Here is a 17,744-nt window from a genome sequence, read left to right on the forward strand (position 1 = left end):
AGGAGATAATAAAGTCAACCATTGAGCAGTCAAGCCTTGTGTGTCACTCCCTGCTGTAAATTAGGAGAAGGGAACTCAGGGACAGGGTTTTACCCCAGAGCACGTTGCTCTGGCCCTGGAGCTTCACACCACTGGACACGAAGAAGGAGAAGCTCCCTGCGTCACCCCAACCACGGTCCGGAGACAGGCAGGAAAGGTAACACTGGGGGCTCATCCGGGATTATTCCTGCCAGCACTAGTGAGTGACACGAAGCTTGTAAAACTGAAAGAAAATTGGTGCATTCTCTCGGTGGAGTGTGTAACTAGGAAACTGTGAATGTCGACAAAACTAGGGGTAGACGCTGACATGGAAGCAGAGTTTTCCAAAGCCACCGCAGTTAGCACCAACCCCTTTAGGACATCGCCCACGCAAGAGGAAACTATGTCCCACCGTTTTCCACTAGTAAACTGGGAGAAAAGTGTCGAGGATGGGATTGTCGGACGCGAACGTGAGTGCCATTGTAACCCTTTCGTACAGATGGCGTGGACCGAACTCCGAGAACATGCGGACTCGGTCTCTATAAAGCCTGAACTGTTTTGTGAAGAGTATTACTCAGGGATTCGACCGCACACCTCCGGTACCAATCCGGTACCGATCCAATTTCGTATGTAACAAATGTAGATTCTTATGACAGCGGGATCGAGACCCATTCATTGATATTGCGCTTTAAAATCCGGTGCACCTTATGGTCCAAAATACTGTATGTTTCTGGTTACCACAATCTACTGGCAGCTAATGGTATGTTTGTTATCCAAAACCTGCAAAAGCTAATGTTCAAATTCAAGTGTGGTATTTTACAGTTTAAAGAATTATTTAATGAAATTAGTGTTGCCCCGTGGATAGGTCGACTTTGTGTTTTTGAATGAATTTTAAGGCATAAATTTTTCGACTTATACATGAGTATCTACGGTACCATATTTAGTTAAAATTGTCCATTTCCGAGTTATTAAGTGTGATTTCTTAAAAAGCTTTCATAAGTCACACATTTTTATAAGCATAATTTTAAAAAGTATTTACAAGGTAATTATCCTGTTGATAAAAGCATTTTAAATTTGTGCTTACTCTAAGACATGCACAAAGCTTTTGATTTACCAATAATACACATCCCCAGTTTCATGTTTGGTCATGAAAGCCAAGTAGTGACCTAAATCATGAGACTGTGAGTATTAGCACTGAATTGCAGTTCCTGTGCACTGTTGCTGGGCTCACAGAGTGAAGAGTTTAGAAACGGAATAAAACTGCTCTGTGTTTCCATTGGAAGGAGCTAGTTGAGATGGTTTGACCATTATGTTAGGATTCTCCTTGGGCATTGCCTACTATGAGAGTCAGGACAGAATGAGGGAATTCTATCTCTGCTCCATCTTGACACAATGTGGGAATTCCACAGAAGGAATTGGAATGTAACAGAATGGCTTAATTTGTAGAGTTCAACTTACTGATACTGCAATACTCACAAAAAACAGTTTTACAAGCACATGAATGGAAAAAAAAAAATGTATTTATGTTTCAATTATTTTAGCACTTTAAATGGGTTATGTTTATGGAAAAGTGGAAAAAAACGGTTGCTCCTTTTGAGAACATACTTTATCTAGTGTTACTCCCGATCTTGGAGGTAAACCAGACCTAGGTAATATACTGTATTTCAAATGTATGCGTGAATACAGAAAACAAATAAAATCAGCTTTCAGGAATGACTTCAGTAAATATTCCACTACTTAAAATTATTGTGTCTGAAAATAACCTTACCTCAATCCATGAACTGCTCAACATACTTCGGAAATATTCTACAATCAAAAAGAATTGAATTAGCTTACTAATAACAAAACACAATAAATATACAGTTTTGAGGAAAAATACATACCTAGCCTAGCACAAAGTACACATTTATGACAAGGAAATTCTTTCCCATCTTTTGATCGTAAAGTCACATCACACAGGTAGGGGCTGAGCATTAGAAAGAAAAGAAACAAGTTGTTCTCAAAACAAATTTAAAATTGGCCTATTTACATCACGTCTCAAATATCCTCTCATGGCAAACTATATTTGTTTTTAATATATGCAGCATCACAAAAAATACATATGTGTATATAAGTTTTAATGTTGGGGTGTTGTATGCTAAAAATGAGTCAAATGCTGATTGTACATGTGGCCAATTAAACTAAAACAGAAAAAGATATATTTCATATGTATCAAAATAGAAATACCATTGTTTTTGATGAAACTTTGGTTTGTTTCCAGTCTTCTTGTGCAATACAATTACTTTTCCTTTATCGAATTTGACACCATCCAGACTATTTCAAAAAAGAGTAAGATAAGAATTAAATCAAACCTTCAGATAAATATAAAGAATGGCCATCTTTTATTTGAAAAAGTGAAGTCTTTTTAAACAGATACATTATATGCAAAGCAGCATTAGAATTTAAGGGAACTACAAAGCAAGTTGTTAGTTTAACACTAGAATTACCAGAGCCTACGAAAAAACTCGTAATTCCGTCCCACCTTAAACTGCTTCTTAAATCCCTTCACACCTCTCCGCCAGCGCCCTTTGTCTTCTAAATGTGCTGATAAAGAGAAGCTAGGAGCAGCCGGCTATTCCATCCCCCCACCAATTTAGAACGTGCACAAACTTCTCCCAGCTCATGCCTTGATTGAGTATCTGGGAGTGAAGTGGAGTTTTAGAGTGGAAATAATAGATCTTTATTTGGAACACACGCATTTCATGTCTGTTCCGTTTCTACAGTAATCTGTGTCAACACATTGTTAAAACAGAAACGTTTTTTATATTCTAGTAGTAGATGACAAAATGTAGGCATAAACTATATAATGTATGAAGCCTGAAGTCTAAATAGCAAAGAAACATTTTCACAAGAATAACACAATTGCGCTTTTATTCAAAAATATAACTGCAGAAACAAAAAGCCGCCTTAACATGCGACATTGACAGCAGTTTATTGTAACTGCCTCCGTGGTTCAATAGAATCACTTCCTGCTTGGGAATCAAAAGGTCACGAGTTCGATCCTGCGCCACTCCATTTTGAGAAGTAAACTGCTCTTAGTCTTACTGTTTTAGAATAAAAGCATACATAAAAGCCCCCTGGCCATTGAACCTTACTCTTATTCGATGTTAATGTTGATTTATTTTTTATAATTATGTCTTTCATTTTTCTATTCTTTAATATGTAAAGCACTTTGAGCTACTGTTTGTATGAAAATGTGCTATATAAATAAATGTTGTTGTTGATTTCAGTCTGTAACAGCCGGTGCAATTTATGATCCTTGTAAAGGTTAGCTTTTTTTTTTTAATTCACTTTTCATTCTCTCAGTCGCGTTCAGAATCAATCCATACAACCCCATCTGACACGGCTGTTTTCACTAAAGACGCGCTATAGCTCTGCAGTGTACCACGATGCATACTAACGCTTCGCCCCAACGGGTTCTGACACACAAACGCTGGCGAAGCTGCTTTCTTCGTATCTCACTGTCACTTGCTTTTTTTATTCAGTTTTATTGAGTGTTCCTGCCAGTCCCCGCATGTTGCTGTATGCTGTTTCTTTTGTACTCCAGGACATGCAGAGGACAGAATGGTAAAGAGCAGTAACTTTGGCGCTATATGCAATAATCAGACACTCCCCATCTGCCCGTGTCGTTCAAACACAGGAACATATGTTGGTGTTAAAGTATAACAAAAGTGCACTTTTATTTACGTGCACTTTTTCCGTTCGCCTTTTCCTGTAAGAAGCAATGTACACACTTCTCTCTATGCTGTGGTTTCTATTACACACCTGAAAGAAAGAGACAATACTTGTGAAAATATCCAGCATACAGCAACATGCGGGGACTGGCAGGAACACTCAATAAAACTGAATAAAAAGAAAATCAAGTGACGGTGAGATACGAAGAAGGCAGCTTCGCCAGCGTCTGTGTGTCAGAACCCTTTGGGGTGCGTTAGTATGCATCGTGGTACAACGCAGAGCTATAGCGCCTGTATTCTGTTTCGTTTGTACTCCAGGGCATGCAGAGGAGAGAATGGTAAAAAGCAGTAACTTCGGTGCTATATGCAATCATCAGACACTCCCCATCTGCCCGTTGTTTTGTTATACTTTTCAATACTTTTTATACTGCTCAAACGGGCATGCTCAAAAAATACACGTGTAATGCCACGAAAAGTGCACACAGACACTTCATTTCGCAAACAAAACAAGTGCACTTTTATTCAAAACTACCTGTATAACCGAAGAAAAAAGAAAGCAAGTTACAGTAGGCGATTGATACGACAGCTTGCATGGTGCAATGCTAAGAAGTGCTGATTTTCATTCCATGCTATATAAAATCATCACATTCAAATATTAACAGTTCCCACACACCCAAGGACCGTCCTTCCTACATTTATGACACATGTACTTGTTGCAGTGCACACAACTCTCTGTGCTATGGTTCCTATTACACTGAATGAGCACCTGACACTGTAGGCTACTTTCTTCCCTGGGGGAAGGTCCTGCATCAGAGAATTTCCAGTTCCTGCATAAATTCACACCCGATCTGATGCTGTTCGTTTTCAAATAATATTGCATTAGTGCGATTATATTTTCACAAGTATTGTCTCTTTCTTTCAGGTGTGTAATAGAAACCACAGCATAGAGAGAAGTGTGTACATTGCTTCTTACAGGAAAAGGCGATGGAAAAAGTGCACTTTTGTTATACTTTAACACCAACATATGTTCCTGTGTTTGAACGACACGGGCAGATGGGGAGTGTCTGATTATTGCATATAGCACCAAAGTTAATGGTCTTTACCATTCTGTCCTCTGCATGTCCTGGAGTACAAAAGAAACAGCATACAGCAACATGCGGGGACTGGCAGGAACACTCAATAAAACTGAATAAAAAGAAAAGCAAGTGACGGTGAGATACAAAGAAGGCAGCTTCGCCAGCGTTTGTGTGTCAGAACCCTTTGGGGCGTTAGTATGCATCGTGGTACACTGCAGAGCTATAGCGCGTCTTTAGTGAAAACAGCTGTGTCAAATGGGGTTGTATGGATTGATTCTGAACGCGACTGAGAGAATGAAAAGTGAATTAAAAAAAAGCTAACCTTTACAAGGATCATAAATTGCACCGGCTGTTACAGACTGAAATCAAATGTATGCTTTTATTCTAAAACAGTAAGACTAAGAGCAGTTTACTTCTCAAAATGGAGTGGCGCAGGATCAAACTCGTGACCTTTTGATTCCCAAGCGGGAAGTGATTCTATTGAACCACGGAGGCAGTTACAATAAACTGCTGTCAATGTCGCATGTTAAGGCGGCTTTTTGTTTCTGCAGTTATACTTTTGAATAAAATCGCAATTGTGTTATTCTTGTGAAAATGTTTCTTTGCTATTTGGACTTCAAGCTTCATACATTATATAGTATACTGCTGCTGGATTATGTGAATTTCCCCTTGGGATTAATAAAGTATCTATCTATCTATCTAGTTTATGCCTACATTTTGTCATCTACTACTAGAATATAAAAAACGTTTCTGTTTTAACAATGTGTTGACATAGATTACTGTAGAAACGGAACAGACATGAAATGCGTGTGTTCCAAATAACGATCTATTATTTCCACTCTAAAACTTTTCTTCACTCCCAGATACTCAATCAAGACATCAGCTGGGAGAAGTTTGTGCACGTTCTAAATTGGTGGGGGGATGGAATAGCCGGCTGCTCCTAGCTTCTCTTTATCAGCACATTTAGAAGACAAAGGACGCTGGCGGAGAGGTGTGAAGGGATTTAAGAAGCGGTTTAAGGTGGGACGGAATTACGAGTTTTTTCGTAGGCTCTGGTTATTCTAGTGTTAAGTGTGCAGACTTTAAAACAAGACACTTAGTCAAAATGGATAAAGCAGCAGTTCATAACAACATTACAGAAGTACTGTGACAGAACTAAAGTTTTGAATTTGTTTGTAAGATAAATGTAACTGTTTTTCAAATAACTAAAATAAAGATTTCCTTAATGGAATTTTTGTATTTCTTAAATATAAGGACAATATAAACTTAAAGGAGGCAAAATGAGTTATGAGGTCATCTTACAATATACAACATTTGGAAAGGTGGACTAAAATCTATTCAGTGTGATGGCCAGTTATTAGCAATTGGATTGAGGATTTGGAACAGCAACTTTCAAAACATGACAAAGAACTGGCACATCAACAGGTCAACGTCTTCCATCATTATTTTGACGAATCTGAAACTATTATTACCATTTAAGTGCATTGCAATTTAATGAAGTGTGTGAACTCAATTTTAACAGTACGTAAATATCATAAATAAATAAATACTACTTCTTACCGTGCAGCCAAGCTAGTGACTCCATATTTCTTCGCTATACTCTGCAGCATTTTCACGGGATTCGTTTCCTCATTGACGCACTTGCATTTTTTTATGTTTTTGGCTTTACCTTTCTCATTACCAACAACTACTTGACGGTTCTGATAAACTTCATAAGCAGACATGCCTTTCAAATTTTGATTGAAATCAGTCTTTTGCAAATTAGAAATTAGAGGATCCAGATAGTCATTCTTCATTTCATTTAACTGTGTTCCAACTATGAAACCATCAATAAGAAAGTCACAGCTGTCTGTATAAATGAACTGCAAAAGATACTTAAATATGTCTGCCTGGACATTTTCAACAGAAAATATAGCACATCCCAATGTATCTTCATTACACTCTAGATCGCCAGGCAACAGCAGTTGTGATCCTGGATGAAAATACTTCCTGAAATAATCTGACCTCATGGAAAGAATGTACTTATGTACTGGGAAAGTCCTGTTTTTCACTTGCAATGTTAAATCATGAATATTATCCATCTCGTCTGCTTCTGTAAGCAAGCAGTTAAAATCTTCAGAAAAGGTAGATGAAGACACACTGGGAATTTCATATAAACTGAAAGAAAACAAGAACAGTGATGGTTACATAAATACAAGTGAGCATCAGAAAAACAACACATTCTGAATAAATTGTCATAATTACCTCATTAACATATGAACTTTTCAAGAAGTAGAAGTAAACTTAGAATTATATGCAAGTTAAATGCAATGAAAACAATTTTCCCCTGTATTTGCACAAAAAATGAACTTAATGTATATGCTTTGATTTTCAGCATTACTATGCTGTATTAACATTTTCTGTGAAATGGTTTATGTGGCCAGATCAAAAATGGAAAATAGGGTTCTCAGAGTCCCATTTAATTCCAATTCAGGTAAAAAAAAAAATGTCAAATGTAAAACATAGAACAAACGTTTCCAATTGTACCTAGATAAAAAAGGGTTTTAAGACAGCTATATTAAAGCAAACTGACAGACTTACATAAAGAAATAATAAACCAAAATAAAGAGATTGGGAATGAAATGTACATGTACATCTTTTCCGATCACAAGAAGGAGTAGGGAGCTATTAGAAAAATCTGCACACTCACCTTTAGCAGTCTGTCTGTCTAAAACCGGAATACTGCTTGCTGTAAAGTCTATCCATACTAATTGTGCAAAGAATAGGGCAAAACACAGCATTTTGCTTTTGGGGAGGCTGGAGTGGTCACTTTAAATTTAAATACTGCTATTGCTCACAAAAAAGAATGACATATCATCACCTCTCATTCAGATACACAGCAGTAAAGTTTTTGGACTTTTTTGTCATCCAATACCTATAAGCTGTCAGTCTGCTTTCTAGACTCACTGGTGAGGTTGTTTTGGTTTACAATTCAGAATAACCCAATTTGAACTGGGTCATCCATTTTCATTTCATCGTTTGGATTTGCCAAGTCCTATCTACAGGTATACTTCATTCCTTGTAAGTACTATGCAAAGTGGTGGCAGGGGAAAGTGTAGTTAAGCAGCTTAGGATGGTGGTCTGTAGGATGATGTTGGAGATCAAGAAGAGGAAGAGAGTGAGGGCAGAGCCAAAGATCAAATGGTGGAAGTTGAAAAAGGAAGACTGCAATGTTGAGTTTAGGGAGGAAGTGAGACAGGCACGGGGTGGCAGTAAAGAGTTACCAGACAGCTGGGAAACTACAGCAGATGTAGTATGGGTAAAAGCAAGAAGTGTGCTTGGCGTGACATCTGGAAAGAGAAAGGAGGAAAAGGAAACCTGGTGGTGGAATGAGGAAATACAGGAGAGTATACAGAGGAAGAGGATGGCAAAGAGAGAGATGCAGAAAGTAGATAAGGTGCAAGGTGAAGAGAGAGGTGGCGAAGGCTAAAGAAAAGGCATATCATGAATTGTATGAGAGGTTGGACACTAAGGAGGGAGAAAAGGACCTTATCGATTGGCTAGAAAGAAGGATCAAATTGGGAAAGATGTGCAGCAAGTTAGGGTAATAAAGGATAAAGATGGAAATGTACTTACAAGCGAGGAGAGTGTGTTGAGCAAATGGAAGGAGTACTTTGAGAGGCTGATGATGAAGAGAACGAGAGAGAGAAGAGGTTGGATGATGTGGAGATAGTGAATCAGGAAGTGCAATGGATTAGCAAGGAGGAAATAAGGACAGCTATGAAGAGGATGAAAAATGGAAAGGCCTCTGTTCCAGATGACATACCTATGGAAGCATTGAGGTGTCTAGGAGAGCTGGCAGTGGAGTTTTTAACCAGATTGTTTAATGAAATCTTGGAAAGTGAGAGGATGCCTGAGGAGTGGAGAAGAAGTGTACTGGTGCCGATATTTAAGAATAAGGGGGATGTGCAGGTATGCAGTAACTACAGGGGAATAAAATTGATGAGCCACAGCATGAAGTTATGGGAAAGAGTAGTGGAAGCTAGGCTAAGAAGTGAAGTGATGATTAGTGAGCAGCAGTATGGTTTCATGCCAAGAAAGAGTACCACAGATGCAATGTTTGCTCTGAGGATGTTGATGGAGAAGTTTAGAGAAGGTCAGAAGGAGTTGCATTGCGTCATTGTGAAACTGGAGAAAGCATATAACAGGGTGCCTCGAGAGGAGCTGTGGTATTGTATGAGGAAGTCAGGGTTGGCAGAGAAGTACATAAGAGTTGCAACGGATATGTACGAGGGAAGTGCGACAGTGGTGAGGTCTGCGGTACGAGTGACGGATGCATTCAAGTTGGAGGTGGGATTACATCGGGATTGGCTCTGAGCCCTATCTTATTTGCAATGGTGATGGACAGGTTGACAGATGAGATTAGACAGGAGTCCCCATGGACTATGATGTTTGCTGATGACATTATGATCTGTAGCGATATAAGGGAGCAGGTTGAGGAAAACCTGGAGAGGTGAAGAATGAAGGTCAGTAGGAACAAGACAGAATACATGTGTGTAAATGAGAGGGAGGTTAGTGGATTAGTGAGGATGCTGGGAGTAGAGTTGGTGAAGGTGGATGAGTTTAAATACTTGGGATTAACAGTACAGAGTAATGGGGATTGTGAAAGAGAGGTGAAAAAGAGAGTGCAGGCAGGGTGGAATGAGTGGAGAAGAGTGTCAGGAGTAATTTGTGACAGACAATATCAGCAAGAGTGAAAGGGAAGGTCTACAGGATGGTAGTGAGACCAGCTATGTTATATGGGTTGGAGACAGTGGCACTGACCAGAAAGCAGGAGACAGAGCTGGAGGTGGCAGAGTTAAAGATGCTAAGATTTGCACTGGGTGTGATGAAGATGGATAGGATTAGAAATGACTATATCAGAGGGTCCGCTCAAGTTGGACGGTTGGGAGACAAAGTCAGAGAGGCGAGATTGCGTTAGTTTGGACATTTGCAGAGGAGAGATACTGGGTATATTGGGAGAAGGATGCCAAGGATAGAGCTGGTGATGCACTGTAGCAACCCCTAACGGGAGCAGCCGAAAGAAGACGTTTGTAGTTGTTAGCTCTTTGTTTCATAATTACTTGTGTAGTTAAGGCAAAGGTGATATGGAACCAATTTGTATTTCTGTCTTTATCATTGAACGTAATTGCATTTTTTCAGGATTGGGGAATTCTACAGTGTTTAATATTTCAACTTTTTAATTTATTCACTTTACATTTGGTAAACTCTTATTTTGACTTATTTATCTGATTTTCTTTGTTCGTTGACTAGGGTATCTGTGTAGAGGTAGGGTTAGAGATTTAAAGGAAAATGCAGTTTGGCATGGCCAAGTCTGGACTTCAATTCAGCTTTACCAGAATGTGTAACTTGCCGTAGTCTCAGAGTGAGTGTAGCTGTTACAATATAAGTGTGAAGGAAGCCTCAGTGTGCTTTTTCTATAGGAACACAAAACACATGAAGCCCACTCCAACCATTCTCTAGGAACAGTCCTTACCTGTTTCCCATTTCCTTAAGAGAAGGCTGATCACATGCATACTCCAAGCACCATGAAGGAACGCACCCAATATAGTGTCTGCCTCTGATACATCTTCAGGACTGCAATCATAATTTGCAAACCAGGCACTGTACTACCAAACCCAAAGAAAAAAAACTTTCCTTCATACAAAATATCAGGTAGACTTATGAAAACATTAGTGCATGAAGATGCATAAATGTGTATGTGCAACAATGCATGCTAAAATGATGTATTAACATGCACACCAAGGTTATTATAGTTTTGCCTTTTTATATTAATTTTTATTTCTATATTTTTTCTGACCTTACTTGGAAATTCAGTTTAGTTTTAGTTTTCCTTCATCATGTATTTTTAGTTTTAATTTAGTTTTTATTTTACAAAGACATTTTTATTTTATTTTTATATATATTAGTTTCAGTTTTAGTTTTAGTAATTATAGTATGGTTAAAGAGCTACTATGGAGTTTAGTTTTTGTGTCACAATGAGACAGAACTATACACTTAACGGGTTTGGATATAATATGAATTTAATGTTAGTGGAACCTGGCTACACTACACAACACACTTTACTATTTGGTTTTGCTTTTGTCTGATAAAAACAAGCATAACCAAAACCAAGTACTGAATATGAACAATTTTACACAATTTTATAATTTTTAAAATATCTTTATGCCATTTGTGCTGAACAAATCTGCGCTGACTGTTGGCACTTTTGTCTTTTCCTTTTATTGCCCAGAATGGGCCAATTTGTAATGAACTTTAGGTGAATTTTAAGGTGTGAGAGTTTTTTACACTAAACGTCTACAGTACACAACATATCATGCTCCAACAACAAAGTGCTTATAATGAATGCCTTCAATATTTCATTCAAAAATCACAAACACTGAGCTTTGTTATTTTCTACCAGCCATATTGGTCTCAGGCACAAACAATTTATAGACAGAATTTTGCACCTGCAGGCCTGGAAAGATATAAAAAAATAAGAAAAGAGATTCTACTGTGCTCTGACAGGTTTGACCATGAAAATCACGGGGGTTAAGGAAGAACAGGGGTCTTAGGCTTGAATGAGTGTGCAGACCCCACCTAGCTGTATTGATGGAAACAAAGAAAAACAAGCATGTAGTGTGAAGGTTAGGGCAGTGAGACTTGAAAGGCCCACCATAAGAACAATAAACCCATAATGAGCAGAGCAATAGCAGGTAATAGGTATATGGACAGGCACAAAACGACAGAGACCAAATCTGAGATTAAGAACAATCTATACAAGAACAATCTATACATTATCTAAACCTGTTTATCCCGAGCAGGATCACAGGAACCTGGAGCCTACCCAAGCAAGTTTGTATGCAAGGCAGGAAAACTCCCTGGTGTGCAATATGTATGATATGGCTAATGTTAAGAACAAAATGAATATGATATTTCAACTATCTGTTTTGAGAGAGAGAGAGAGAAACATTGAAAAAATAGATATTTTAAAGCATAATTCTGTTACTGGATTATTGTCACAATATATGGTATTTTGAGCTGTGAATATGAACTATAAAAGATAAATGAATATATATAGTGTAAATACAAAAACAAATTAGTATGTTTAGCTTTTCACCAATTGGCAGATTCGCTTCCCCCACCTACCTGTAGTTCAGTAGACACGTTGCCAATTCAGGGATTTTACAAAGTTTGCATTGCTTCATTGTTAAACGATGTTTTTAAAGCAATAGTGATTGGTCAGCTTTAACAAAATACTGATCTTGTATGTTGACATTGTCAGTCTCTCGATCAGTGCCGTTTTATTTTCAAAAATCTAGAGTTGTCCTAGACTTTCTCGTGTACTCTGATATGGGGATGGATATTTAAGGAATAAACCGCAAGACAATGATTATATTATGTACAATAAAGAACCATCGTCAACAAATCAAATCAAATTAATATAATGAACAATCATTATAAAAGTAAAGTTGAATAAAATGGACTGCATGAATACAGCTGCATGAATAAAAAAAATCCAGTATGTGTTCAGGTAAAGTACCGCTTCCGGTTAATGGATTTGGCCCAAAAGTTAATGCTGATCAACAATTCTGGTGTAACAACCCTATGCCAGATTTCATCCATCTATCTAGTTGCGTTTTTGAGTTATCGTGTTTATACACACACACGCAGTGATGCCCTGGTCCAGATCTGGGAGGAGATCCCCCACAACACCATCTGTCATCTCATTAGAAGCATGCACCGATGTTGTCAGGCATGTATACAAGAACACAGGGGCCATACAAAGTGCTGCGTACAATTTTGAGTTGCTGCAATTTAATTTTGGCAAAATGGACTAGCCTGCGACATAATTTTTTCACTCTGATTTTTGGGGCGTCTTTGAATTCAGGGCTCTGTAGGTTGATCATTTTCATTTCCATCAAACGATGTGGCATCCTTTCGTTCCTAACACATTACCCAGTCTATATCAGTATAGATATCCAGGAGGATTTCTTTTTCCCATTGAGATCTGATGTGTTTTCAAAGTGTTCCTTTAATTTTTTGAGCAGTATATGTATGTATATATATATATATATATATATATATATATATATATATATATATATATATCCTGTTTTGGGGGTCATCTCATTGTTGCCCCTCTAGTGCATCTGTTAATTTCATTAACACCACAGCAGCTGAAACTGATTAACAACCCCCTCTGCTACTTAACTGACCAGATTAATATCCCATAAGTTTCATTGATTTTATGCTATACTCTGATTAAAAAGTGTTCCTTTAATTCTTTTGTGTGTGTGTGTGTGTGTATATGTGTATATATATATATATATATATATATATATATATATATATATATATATATATATATATATATATATATATATATATATATATATATATATATATATATATATATATATATATAGTGTGCTGGCCGGACACACACAGACGGACATCGTTATTCACCCAACACATGTTTAATTATATACAATTTTAACAAAGTTCTACTTTAGTGCACTTCCCGGTGCCTCCTGCACCGTTCCCCCAAATGTCCAGGCCTCACAGTCCTTGTGCCTTTCTCCTGGCCGCCTCCAGTCCACTCTCCAGCTCTGTCCACTTCCACCCGACATCCACCAATGACTGGAGGGAGGCGGCTCCTTAAATAGGAACCTGGATGGGCTCCAGCTGCTTCCCGGTATTCCTCCGTAGCCACGCCCCAGTGTGGCGGAAGTGCCGGCTGCGCACCCGGAAGCCGTCCGGGTGTCCCCTGTCGTCTTACCCCCAGCACTTCCTAGTGTGGCGGCTGGGCTCCAGTGCTATATATATATATATATATATATATATATATATATATATATATATATATATATTTATATTCAACAAAAAAAGAAACGTTCCTTTATCAGGACTGTGTATTTCAACAATAATGTTTTAAAAATCCAAATAACTTTACAGATCTTCATTGTAAAGGCTTTAAACAATGTTTTCCATGCATGTTCAATTAACCATAATCAATTAATTAACATGCACCTGTGGAATGGTCGTTAAGAACTTAACAGCTTACAGAAAGTAGGCATTTAAGGTCACAGTTCTAAAAACGCAGGACACTAAAGAGACTTGTCTACCGACTGTGAAAACGCCCAAAGAAAGATGCCCAGGGTCCCTGCTCATCTGCGTGAGCGTGCATTAGGCATGCTGTAGGGAGGCATGAGGACTGCTGATGTGGCTAGGGCAATAAATTGCCATGTCCGCACTGTGAGACGCCTAAGTCAGCGCTACAGGGAGACAGGAAGGACAGCTGATCATCCTCGCAGTGGAAGAGCCCGGATCTCAATCCCATTGAGCACGTCTGGGACCTGTTGGATCGCGGGGTGAGGCTAGGCCATTCCCCAGAAATGTCCAGGAACTTGCAGTTGCCTTGGTGAAGAGTGGGGTAACATCTCACAGCAAGAACTGACAAATCTGGTCCAGTCCATGAGGAGGAGATGCACTGCAGTACTTCAAGCAGCTGGTGGCCACACCAGATACTGACTGGTAATTTTGATTTTGAGCCTCCCTTCATTCAGGGACACATTGTGAAACATTTTTAGTTTATGTCTTATGGTGTTGACTCTTGTAGTGTTCATACAAATATTTACACATTAAGTTTACTGAAAGTAAAACCAGTTGAAAGTCAGAGGACGTTTCTTTTTTTGCTGAGTATATATATATAATATTATATATACTAATAAAAGGCAAAGCCCTCACTGACTGACTGACTGACTCATCACTAATTCTCCAACTTCCCGTATTGGTAGAAGGCTGAAATTTGGCAGGCTCATTCCTTCCAGCTTCCTTACAAAAGTTCGGCAGGTTTCATTTCGAAATTCTACGCATAATGGTCATAACTGGAAGCTATTTTTCTGCATATACTGTAATAATGGAGTTGAGCTTAAAAGCGTGGAGGAGGAGTTTAGATGTGACATCATCACGCCTCCCACGTAATCACGCAGTACGTAGAAAACCAGGAAGAACTCCAAAAACCGATGAAGAAAACATACATTATATAATTAAGAAGGCAGCGAAACAATTAGAAGCGAGCGAGTGACATATAAAACCATATTCAGCGGCTCACGTGAACTGGCGCGTCGCGCAGACAAAAGCAACAGTTCCAAGAGTGCTGAACAAAACCGAATTACACTGCTACGCTCAAATAGACAAACTACCGCTGTGGCTAATAGTAGAGCCTTTGCCTCTAGCGGCGGCGTCCGAAGTTTGATTCCCGAGAGGGGATGTACTGAGTATGTACGTGTGCTTCCCGATTTATTTTAGCCTCACATCCCCTTGGTTTGAGACGTATGAAAAAATATGCGTTTAACGCAGAAAGTTTGAATAGCGCGATCACATTTGAAAGAATATATCTTTTCAACTTCTATTTAGTCAACACTTAGCATATTCATATGTAAGGCTGCTGTGCAACTCACCACGCCTCCCATGTAATTGACTGGCTTCCCATATAAGGCCATTCTTCGCTGCGGTGTCTTTATTTGTTTCCTTGCTTCAACAAGGAAGCAGCTTTCTCACAGCTTCTGCGCTGTTTTATAAACGAACGACATATACGAAAGTCATTTATCGTTGCTTCCCCAACGAGGCAACGTTTTTATTTAATCCACGGGTTCTGCGCTGTTTTATTGTTCATTTGTTACGATTATTATACTTATTGTGTACGTATTTTACACTTAGTTTACTGTTCAAGTACCCATTTCCTTTATTTAATCTGCGGCTTTTCTGCTGTTGTTTTATACATTTATTACAATTATACTTATTTCATTCACTTTCTTTCAGGCAAAGAATGTTAGGTTATTTTTAAAATTTTTCCTTTTCTTTTTCATAACTTCTTTAACACACTACTTCTCCATCTTGCGCCTTGGTATTCTACTAGTATATATATATACAAACATATATATATATATATATATATATATATATATATACACACATACAGTGGTGTGAAAAACTATTTGCCCCCTTCCTGATTTCTTATTCTTTTGCATGTTTGTCACACAAAATGTTTCTGATCATCAAACACATTTAACCATTAGTCAAATATAAAAACAAGTAAACACAAAATGCAGTTTTTAAATGATGGTTTTTATTATTGAGGAAGAAAAAAAATCCAAACCTACATGGCGGTTATAGTATACAATAGTTGTGTGGAAAAGTAATTGCCCCCTGAACCTAATAACTGGTTGGGCCACCCTTAGCAGCAATAACTGCAATCAAGCCTTTGCAATAACTTGCAATGAGTCTTTTACAGCGTTCTGGAGGAATTTTGGCCCACTCATCTTTGCAGAATTGTTGTAATTCAGCTTTATTTGAGGGTTTTCTAGCATGAACCGCCTTTTTAAGGTCATGCCATAGCATCTCAATTGGATTCAGGTCAGGACTTTGACTAGGCCACTCCAAAGAATTCATTTTGTTTTTCTTTAGCCATTCAGAGGTGGATTTGCTGGTGTGTTTTGGGTCATTGTCCTGTTGCAGCACCCAAGATCGCTTCAGCTTGAGTTGACGAACAGATGGCCGGACATTCTCCTTCAGGATTTTTTGGTAGACCGTAGAATTCATGGTTCCATCTATCACAGCAAGCCTTCCAGGTCCTGAAGCAGGAAAACAACCCCAGACCACCACACTACCACCACCATATTTTACTGTTGGTATGATGTTCTTTTTCTGAAATACTGTGTTCCTTTTACGCCAGATGTAACGGGACATTTGCCTTTCAAAAATTTCAACTTTTGTCTCATCAGTCCACAAGGTATTTTCCCAAAAGTCTTGGCAATCATTGAGATGTTTCTTAGCAAAATTGAGACGAGCCCTAATGTTTTTTTTGCTTAACAGTGGTTTGCGTCTTGGAAATCTGCCATGCAGGCCGTTTTGCCCAGTCTCTTTCTTATGGTGGAGTCGTGAACACTGACCTTAATTGAGGCAAGTGAGGCCTGCAGTTCTTTAGACGTTGTTCTGGGGTCTTTTGTGACCTCTCGGATGAGTCGTCTCTGCGCTCTTGGGGTAATTTTGGTGGGCCGGCCACTCCTGGGAAGGTTCACCACTGTTCCATGTTTTGCCATTTGTGGATAATGGCTCTCACTGTGGTTCGCTGGAGTCCCAAAGCTTTAGAAATGGCTTTATAACCTTTACCAGACTGATAGATCTCAATTACTTCTGTTCTGATTTGTTCCTGAAGTTCTTTGGATCTTGACATGAGGTCTAGCTTTTGAGATGCTTTTGGTCTACTTCTCTGTGTCAGGGAGCTCCTATTTAAGTGATTTCTTGATTGAAACAGGTGTGGCAGTAATCAGGCCTGGGGGTGGCTACGGAAATTGAACTCGGGTGTGATACACCACAGTTAGGTTATTTTTTAACAAGGGGGCAATTACTTTTTCACACAGGGCCATGTAGGTTCGGATTTTTTTTTCTCCCTAAATAATAAAAACCATCATTTAAAAACTGCATTTTGTGTTTACTTGTGTTATATTTGACTAATGGTTAAATGTGTTTGATGATCAGAAACATTTTGTGTGACAAACATGCAAAAGAATAAGAAATCAGGAAGGGGGCAAATAGTTTTTCACACCACTGTATCAATCAATCATTTATTTATATAGCACATATTCATACAAAAAAATGTAGCTCAAAGTGCTTTACAAAATGAATAGAAAAATAGAAGACACAATAAAAAATAAACATAAGTCAACATTAATTAACATAGAATAAGTAAGGTCCGATGGCCAGGGTGGACAGAAAAACAAAAAAAAAACTCCAAAGCTGGAGAAAAAAATCTGTAGGGGTTCCAGACCAAGAGACCGCCCAGTCCCCTCTGGGCAATCAACCTAACATAAGTCAAACAGTCCTCTTTATATATATATATATATATATATAT

The 17,744-nt window shown here is 38.5% G+C and overlaps 1 protein-coding gene across 3 annotated transcripts in view; it reads right to left on the reverse strand.

Annotated features, from left to right (window-relative positions):
* Positions 1-17,744, reverse strand: part of ibtk (inhibitor of Bruton agammaglobulinemia tyrosine kinase) — a 135,136-nt gene that overhangs the window by 67,350 nt on the left and 50,042 nt on the right. For all 3 annotated transcript variants that reach the window (XM_039747832.1, XM_039747836.1, XM_039747835.1), the window contains exons 12-15: positions 6,368-6,964; positions 2,245-2,331; positions 1,902-1,984; positions 1,787-1,824 (exon numbers count right to left, since the gene is read on the reverse strand). In XM_039747832.1, coding sequence (XP_039603766.1) covers positions 1,787-1,824; positions 1,902-1,984; positions 2,245-2,331; positions 6,368-6,964 — 805 coding nt within the window. The remainder of the gene's footprint in view (positions 1-1,786; positions 1,825-1,901; positions 1,985-2,244; positions 2,332-6,367; positions 6,965-17,744) is intronic.

The sequence above is a fragment of the Polypterus senegalus genome, chromosome 3, assembly GCF_016835505.1.
Source record: "Polypterus senegalus isolate Bchr_013 chromosome 3, ASM1683550v1, whole genome shotgun sequence".
NCBI classification, from domain to species: Eukaryota; Metazoa; Chordata; class Cladistia; order Polypteriformes; family Polypteridae; genus Polypterus; species Polypterus senegalus.